This window comes from Anguilla rostrata, chromosome 19, assembly GCF_018555375.3.
Source record: "Anguilla rostrata isolate EN2019 chromosome 19, ASM1855537v3, whole genome shotgun sequence".
NCBI lineage: Eukaryota > Metazoa > Chordata > Actinopteri > Anguilliformes > Anguillidae > Anguilla > Anguilla rostrata.
This window is the reverse complement of record NC_057951.1, coordinates 1,719,205-1,728,512: the sequence shown is the minus strand read 5'-3', so window position 1 is coordinate 1,728,512 and position 9,308 is coordinate 1,719,205. Positions and strand designations below refer to the sequence as shown.

At 42.8% G+C, this 9,308-nt stretch overlaps 2 protein-coding genes and 1 long non-coding RNA gene across 6 annotated transcripts in view; 1 reads left to right on the top strand and 2 right to left on the bottom strand.

The window, feature by feature from the left end:
• LOC135245748 (uncharacterized) overlaps positions 1-9,308 on the top strand; it is a 516,260-nt gene that overhangs the window by 172,065 nt on the left and 334,887 nt on the right. The gene's annotated exons all lie outside the window — the stretch shown is intronic.
• The window catches only part of LOC135245707 (NACHT, LRR and PYD domains-containing protein 12-like), a 343,935-nt gene that overhangs the window by 47,186 nt on the left and 287,441 nt on the right, over positions 1-9,308 (bottom strand). The gene's annotated exons all lie outside the window — the stretch shown is intronic.
• LOC135245705 (uncharacterized) overlaps positions 1-9,308 on the bottom strand; it is a 492,416-nt gene that overhangs the window by 350,568 nt on the left and 132,540 nt on the right. The window contains 3 exon segments of the mRNA XM_064318949.1: positions 119-229; positions 601-711; positions 1,166-1,276. Of these exon segments, the coding sequence (XP_064175019.1) occupies positions 119-229; positions 601-711; positions 1,166-1,276 (333 nt within the window).

Here is a 9,308-nt window from a genome sequence, read left to right as displayed (position 1 = left end):
CTTCCATTTAAAACCACCCCTTTACTCAAACTCTAACTCACAGCACATGGAGACAGAGCTTCCAGTTAAACTCATCCTCTTGCTGCAGGTCTAATTCAATACAAACGTGTTTCATTACCTTTGATCACCTGTGAACTCTCCTCTGAAGTTCACTGGAAAATTCATTGAATTATCACTCTTCATAGACAGACAGCTGGGTACAGGTGACTCTGCCTTCCTTACCCGGACCCTGTGAACAAACATGGAGACAGAGCTTCCAGTTAAACTCATCTCCTTACTGCAGCTCTAACTCACAGTACATGGAGACAGAGCTTCCAGGTAAACTCATCCTCTTACTGCAGCTCTAACTCACAGTGCATGGAGAAAGAGCTTCCGGGTAAACTCATCTCCTTACTGCAGCTCTAACTCACAGTACATGGAGACAGAGCTTCCAGTTAAACTCATTTTATTGCAGCTCTAACTCACAGCACATGGAGACAGAGCTTCCAGTTAAACTCATCCTCTTACTGCAGCTCTAACTCACAGCACATGGAGACAGAGCTTCCAGTTAAACTCATCCTCTTGCTGCAGGTCTAATTCAATACAAACGTGTTTCATTACCTTTGATCACCTGTGAACTCTCCTCTGAAGTTCACTGGAAAATTCATTGAATTATCACTCTTCATAGACAGACAGCGGGTACGGGTGCCCTGGGCCTTCTTTACCCGGACCCTGTGAACAAACATGGAGATAGAACTTCCAGTTAAACTCATCTCCTTACTGCAGCTCTAAGTACATGGAGACAGAGCTTCCAGGTAAACTCATCCTCTCACTGCAGCTCTAACTCACAGTGCATGGAGAAAGAGCTTCCAGGTAAACTCATCTCCTTACTGCAGCTCTAACTCACAGCACATGGAAACAGAGCTTCCATTTAAATTCATCCTCTTACTGCAGCTGTAACTCACAGCACATGGAGGCAGAGCTTCCAGTTAAACTCATCCTCTTACTGCAGCTCTAACTCACAGCACATCCGAATGTGATATAAAACACATCATGACACTTTAAAATGAGTTAATACACACATGTTTACGAGAATGTGCTATCATACACCCCACTAAACCAAAAAGTAGCCACTGAGATTTAAGTTTTATTCAACCATAGTGTCAGTATGAACTTGTTTCATTACCATTGATCACCTGTTAACTCTCCTCTGAAGTTCACTGGAAAATTCATTGAATTATCACTCTTCATAGACAGACAGCTGGGTACAGGTGACTCTGCCTTCTTTACCCGGACCCTGTGAACAAACATGGAGACAGAGCTTCCAGTTAAACTCATCCTATTACTGCAGCTCTAACTCACTGCAAATTTAGACAGAGCTTCCAGTTAAACTCATCCTCTTACTACAGCTCTAACTCACAGCACATGGAGACAGAGCTTCCAGTTAAACTCATCCTCTTACTGCAGCTCTAACTCACAGCACATGGAGACAGAGCTTCCAGTTAAACTCATCCTCTTACTGCAGCTCTAACTCACAGCACATTAACTCTCTGATTCATGCATTTTTACCTCTTTCTCACAAGGCCATGGGTTCCATCGTCAGTCTCAGTCTCCTCTGAGGAACTCATTTTAGAAATAGCTCCCCCTGTCTCAGGACACCTGAACACACCAGATCAGATTCAGAAGTGGGTTCTGACCCAAATTGGCAGACCTGTAAATACACACAAGAAGAACATGATAACGCACAGACATAATAATACACTGTGAGGGCCACATAATGTAAACGTGCAACACAAAAAGGTAATTAAATTAAGTTTGGTGCATTAAAATATGTACGCACCATATTATGTTATTTGTACATTTTGTCCCACTGATATACTCAATGTATTTATCGATAATGAGTCCTTTGTGAAGTATCGCAAATTTGTATGCCGGCCCTTTAACGAGTTGCGCTCAAGCAGCAAACAGGTGGTGACGGGCCAGGTGATAGGTTTTTTGAAATAGATTGGGGGCAAGAGGTAGCAACGGAGAATGGAGTAAAGGGGAGTCAGCAGAAAATAATCAAGAATTCTGTGATTTGTTGGCGTTTTTGTTTGGATTGTATTTTTTTCAATCAACAATTATTCAACACAGCTCCAAGACACGAAAACGAGTAACCTGCTGAACCTACGTTTTAAAAGAATTCTCTTCTACTGCATCAGGAGGGTGAGCCGAAGCTTTTTGGGTTATTTATTTTTTTTGCTTCTTTGAATGCAATGCATTGCTTAATTATTTGTTTTTGGAGAGGAAAGAAGATTTTTGCACTTATGCATTAATTTTGGTTTCGGGACTTATTATTTTTGGCACGTTTTCTGGATTTGTGTTTCCGTGGATACCTGACAACTAAACTAAACTCGGACTTCAACTTTAACTGTTATTCAATGGACGATCAGTTATTATTTCACATTGCCAGTTGAGTAATGATTGTACCTGGGTTTATGTTTTCCTGATCAAATACTTGCCATATCGTTATTTTGTTGTTGTTTTTTTTGTTTGTTTATCATTTGGTTGCCTCTGTTGTAATATATAAATTCCGTTGGATTAGATTCCCGTGAATATGGCGTGTTTATTCTGTTTAAATTGGTTTGAATTTGACACACACATACATCAAATCTCACAGAACAGACAGCGACAAATCTGGAATTTAACTGAGCCATAAACTTGTACAGTAATACAATTCCTTCCAAAATATTCTGCACCCATGATAACAATTTCTAAGACCGTTCAATATAAGGATTACCAGTGCTAAGGTATATTTTCATTGTCCAACATACGGAATATATTCAATGATTTAATGGAAACTACCAAAATGACACATTTCTCAGATGATACAATTTTACAAAAAGTGTGCGTCACAATTACTGGCACCCCTGTATTTGGTACTGTGTGCACCCTCCCCTCGCAGGGATAATGGCACTGAGTCTTTTTACAGACCAGAGAACACATTGGGAGGGATCTTAGACTCTTTATCCACCCACAATCTTTCCAGATCCTGATGCCTTTGTTGATCCTTGCTTATGGGCCGTGCTGTTCAATTGAGTCACAGGTTTTCAGCGAGTTTCAGCAGTCTTTAGACTGTTGTAGCCATTGCACAATGATGCTTCTGCATCATTAACCTTTTTATTTGTCGATTTTAACGTGAATTTGGGATCATTGTCATGCTGAAAGATCCACTAGTTTCAGTCTGCTGGCAGAGGTAGTCAGGTTTAGGGCTAAATTGTCCTGGTACTTGGGTAAAGTTCACAATGCTGCTTTCCTTAACAAGGGCCCCAGGACCAGTATGAGCACATTAAAGATCCACCACCGTATTTTTCTTTTCAGTATATGCATCCTTAAATCCATCCCACATCATATTCCTGGACATGGTTGTGAGGGGGGCTGGAGCCTCTCCCAGCATGCATTTGGCAAGAGGCAGGAAAAAACCCTGAACAGGTCACCAGTCCATCACAGGGCACACACACCATGCACTTACACACTCATACATTCAAGCAATTTAGTGTCTCAAATTAGCTTAACCTGCATGTCTTTGGACTGTGGGAGGAAACCCATGCAGACATGGGATGAGAATATGCAAACTCCACACACACCACCATGCTGCCCTCCAGCAGTTTTAAACTTCACTATTGCCCTCACAGTGGTAACTAGCAGCTTCAGTTTATTTTTTGATCCATTGCCTGATTTTCAACGGTCAGCAACAATTTTCATTTCATTTGTCAGTTCTTTGTCTTTCTCTGTGGTGAAGATGAAAAATGGGTTCCACAAGCAGGTTCTCAGTTTAATCCTCCAGTGAAACAGGAAGCAATGGAAGGCCACAAGAGTTTCTCTTAATATTGGTGTAGATTTAGTTTGATTTTATTTATAAGAATCTTTAGGGGTGCCAATTATTTTTATATATTTTTGGGAAATAACCCTACCTGAATCCAACCGTCACACTAGAGGGCGCCAGTTCCCCCAATCTGTTTGTTTTCTGTGCCTGTTTAGTGCTAATTAAGGTGCTGTGTCGCAAACATTTAATAGCCTGACCAGATTCACATTACAGGTATCTGTATTGACTGATTTATGACTAGTCAGAGCTAATTTAAGATATCTCTAACTGCATTTTCACTCATCAAAAAACTTTTAATATCTCGAATTACATTTTGCTAGCAAGACTGAAGTTACTTTCGCCATTCAGTTGTATGGGACCTCCAATTAAAAGACATCTACAATTCAGTTTTGACTATCCAAAACGTGAACTCCAGATACTGTATCACCATTTCAGTTATGACTAGTCATAACTCAAATTAGAGATCTCCACATTAGCTCTGACTTAGTCATAAATTCAGTTAGATAGCTTTCATTCCTCCGGATTTAAGATATGTCAGGTAACGGGGGACCAGGACCCAAACGCAGAGTGGGAAAAACACCAGGAACTCCAAAATGGCAAATACAATCAAAGACTTTACTCTCATACAGGTAACAGAAAACAGGGAACAAAAACAAGGCCAGACAGGGCACTTTCAAAAACAAAAACAGCAGAATTTTCAAAAAAAAAAAAAACACAAGGAAACAGAACTCAGGCAGGGCAGAACTCACAGACAGAAACGCAGGCAGAAACAGACAGGCAGATACTCTCAGGCAGAAACACAAGGAGCCAGCACCCAAAAAAGGAAAACAGAGAACTTAAATAGCCACAAAGATAACAAGACACAGGTGAATTCAAAGCACAATCAAACCAGAGCAGGGAGGGATAACGAGACACAAAGAAAAACAATGACAGAATAATTGAAAACAATAATACAATTAACACAGGGGTAACTAAAGAGGGAGCAAACTGAAATACAAACTGAAGTACCGCCATCTGGCGGCCCAGAAAAGGAAAAAACAGAAACAGAAAAAGGCAGAATCCTGACAATATCTAAATGATCTTTTTGCATAACTGAAGATATTACTAGCCAAAATATGGCAAGCCATTTTAGATAATTCGAACAGCTCTTATCTTCTGCTGTCACTGCCGCTAAGGCAAAATTCTACCAAACCAAAATTCATAACTCCATTTCTAACCCTCGTCAACTTTTCTCTATTTTCTCTTCTCTCCTCAGCGTGCCACCTCCTCCACCCCAGTCTTCTTTCACTGCAGATGATTTGCAGCATTCTTTGACGAAAAGATTGCAGACATCCGCAGCTCCTTTGCCCCCTCTGCGTCCTCCGCCCCCTCTGCGTCCTCCGCCCCCTGTTTCTCCACATTTTCTCTCCTCTCAGACACTGAAGTCTCCCAGCTTCTGCTCACCCACCGCCCTACCACCTGCGCCCTCGACCCTATCCCCTCATCTCTCCTTCAAGCAATCACACCAGACATCCTCCCTTTTGTCGCCTCCCTCGTGAACTCCTCCCTATCTTCTGGATGTTTCCCCTCATCCTTCAAGAAGGCCCACATCACCCCGCTACTGAAGAAACCCACACTAGATCCTTCAGTCATTCAGAACTACCGCCCGGTATCTCTCCTCCCTTTCCTATCCAAAACACTTGAACGTGCTGCATCTAACCAGCTCTCTGCTTTCTTCTCTGAGAACAACCTGCTTGATCCCCACCAGTCTGGCTTCAGGCCTGGCCACTCGACCGAGACTGCACTCCTCTCGGTCAGTGAGTCACTCCATGCCGCACGAGCAGCCTCCCTCTCCTCTGTCCTGATTCTTCTAGACCTCTCCGCTGCATTTGACACTGTGGACCACTCTACCCTCCTGTCCTCCCTGGCAGCAACAGGGATCCGCGGCACAGTCCTTGACTGGATTGAGTCCTACCTCTCTGACCGTTCCTTCCAGGTTGCCTGGGCGGGTAAGGTATCACCACCCCGTCCCCTCACCACCGGAGTTCCCCAGGGCTCAGTCCTTGGTCCCCTTCTCTTCTCCATGTACACCAGATCCCTTGGCCCTGTAATATCTGCCCATGGCTTGTCCTATCACTCCTATGCCGACGACACGCAACTCTTTCTCTCCTTCTCCCCATCGGACACACAGGTCCCTGCCCGCATCTCCGCTGGCCTGAGGGACATTCAGAGCTGGATGGACAATCACCACCTGAAGCTCAACCCGGGAAAGACGGAGCTAATCTTTATTCCTGCTCTATCCTCTCCCCTCCTCGACTTTTCCATTTCCTTAGGGGACACCGTAGTGACATCATCACCCTGCGCCAAGAATCTCGGAGTGATGATGGACAACAGGCTGTCCCTCTCCAACAACATTGTAGCAGTAACCCGGGCATGCAGATTTTTCCTATACAACATCCGCCCCTTTCTCACCACCTACTCAACCCAGCTCCTGGTCCAAGCAATGGTTCTATCCCGCCTGGACTACTGCAACTCTCTTCTGGCTGGACTACTGGCATCTGCCACCAGACCCCTGCAGCTCATTCAGAATGCTGCGGCTCGTCTGGTCTTCAACCTCCCCAGACACTCCCACGTAACTCCCCTGCTCACTACCCTCCACTGGCTGCCTGTTATAGCTCGCATCAAATTTAAAACATTGGTCCTAGCATACCAGGCAGTCAAGGGATCAGCCCCAGCATACCTCCACAAGATATTCAAACCCTACATGCCAGCCAGATCCCTCCGTTCTGCTACCTCAGGACGCCTAGCACCTCCCCCTCTTCGCACCTGCACTTCCAGAACACGTCTCCTGTCTGTTCTGGCCCCACGATGGTGGAATGACCTCCCTGTGGAGGTCAGAACAGCTGAGACTGTGACCCATTTCAAACGACAACTGAAGACCCACCTCTTCAGGCTGCACCTCTCCCCATCCCTCCCTTCCCCCCTGTAAATGACTAAACTTAGGGTTGTAACTAGGCAGCTGTTTCATAGGTGACTTAGGCGCATCAACTGTCTTAACGACTACTTGTATTTTTATTTATTTTTATTTTTCCATAGATTGCGTTGTTGCCGTTCTCGTTGTTAGTGTTAATCAGTTTAACCATCAGTACCGGTCCAAGTACAGGGAACAACCGCATAGTTCAACTTGGACCCTGATGACTTACACTAGGGCTACGTAATTTTGCGACGGCGGATGTTATTAACGTTTCCCGTTAGTGTAATAAATTATACATTTTTCTGTTTTACAGATGTATATATCGTTGTAAACATCTTAATATAACTAGGCTACTTGCGCTTCACTAGCATTGCCATGTAACCGCAAGAGCTGTGACGTAAATAACATGCGCAGCAGTGTTAGCTTTTAGTTAGCAAAATAATTGTTTCGGTTGAAAAACGACATTGGAATTCAGCGGATCTAGTGCCATTTAAGAGAGAAATGTGTCCGGATAAAAACGTCCAAGTTTTAAACGCCAGTTTAAATCACAGACTGTGACAGGGACGGTTATGAGAAAATCCATTCATTTTTTCCCTTAGAGAAATTTCCCTTTGAACCGGAATTCCACATACGGGCAAGGTTTTTTGCTCGGCGTTACGTCAGACTACTGAGGCCTATTCGGACGCAGCCTTATCGTCCGCTTACCTGTAGGTGGACGCTTTTTCGCAATTTTCACAAACACATACATATAGTAATTGAAAGGTCAGCTAACCTTATTTTTTTCCTAGTGGGAAAACTAGAAGACCTTCGTCGGTTAGCCTAGTCAAAGATAGACGGACACCCCCAGTCAAAGCCTGCGACAGTAGACAGTAAACTGTAGCGAGATCGTCATCCAGTGCCGAATTGCCCCATTTTATTCACTCGAACAGGGTAATGTTTATTAAAGTCGTCGTAATATATTCATATATGTTTGGATGGACATGAAATTTCACACAAAGGTAGTTTAATTACCCTAAATACCGGACACCTAGGCTACTTCCAACCCCCACGTCTTTTCGAAATTTTCAATAAAAGGGACGGGACCAACGCCGCAAGGGAGCGTGTCCGGGTTCTGGAGGGAGTCCGACTATGAGTAAAATGATATAGGCCTATAGAGTAATCTCTGCCTAACACAATCACTCCACTGTATATTTTCCCTCAATATTGCAAACCACTTAATTTGTTTAGTAGGCTAATGGAAATGATTTCCTCTAAAACATGAAAAAAAATAAGTAACAACCCCTTAATTGTTTAATTAAAAACAAAATCAGGGTTTATAGTGCAGTAAGTGTAAAAATGTCAACAACAAGCGTCCTTTGACGTCCGTCTCACTAGGCTACCTCCTCACGTGGTAGAAGTGGTCATGGAATATCAAAAAAACTGAAGTAAACTTTCTTTTAAACGTTATTTTTTAAATTACTTTCTGGTCTAAACGGTATTGGATTCCGTATGAGCTCTTAGCTTGTTAGGCTACGCATTAAACTCGCTATTTTATTGCCAGTTACCCGTTTTTCTGAATTACGCGGGTTAATGCGATTATACCTGCAGATTCCCATTCCTCCCCGCAGCCCTTTACCTTCAGCTTCTCTTACCTCAGTTCCACTCCACAACAGACTGTTTACTCCGTTTTTCACATTTAATTTTATTCCTTCTTTCCTAGGGTTTCTTCCTCCTCCGTTTTTAAAATGGCCGTTAAGCTTCAGTTTCTGTTGGACCTTTGGACCTTTCCTTACTTACCTGTTTACTGGCTCAACTGAATGTTCGATGGGTGGAGTTTTATATATTTATAGCCTACTTTTTATTAGCTGCATCAGTCATGGTATTTAATAAGTTATGCAGAATAAACAAATATTTCATCCATGTAGATCTTTGCCAAATTTTAGCACATACAGTGAGCACCATAATTCATTGGACAGTGACACATTTTTTTGTTATTTTGGTTCTGTACTCTAGCACTTTGAGTTTGAAAGGATACAATGAGGTTGAAGTGCAGACTGTCAGCTTTAATTTGAGGGTATTTTCATCCATATCGGATGAACTGTTTAGAAATTACAGCACCTTTTGTACATGGTCCCCCCATTTTAAGGTACTGCACGTATTTGTTGAATTGGCTTCACAGATGTGTTTCGTTAGGCAGGTGTATTCATTTGTGTCGTTAGTGAATGCAGAAGAGAGCTGTTGATGTCTAGACTTTGCAATTGCCTTTGGAGATTGTTGTTGGGGTGTGACAACATGAGGAAGACAGCAGTGTCGATGCAAATTAAGCTGGCCGTCATAAGGCTCAGAAATGAAACTCAATTAATCAGGAACATTGCATGGGCATGCCCAAGTCAACAGTTTGTTTTTAAGTGTGTAATTTTTGGTATTTTGTCTGTACATTTTCTTGTGCCTTCCCCAATCAACTGTTTCTTTTTTCTCTTTTTTTTGTTGACAATTTTTAAGGTTATTTGCCCTTCGTATACTCATCAAATG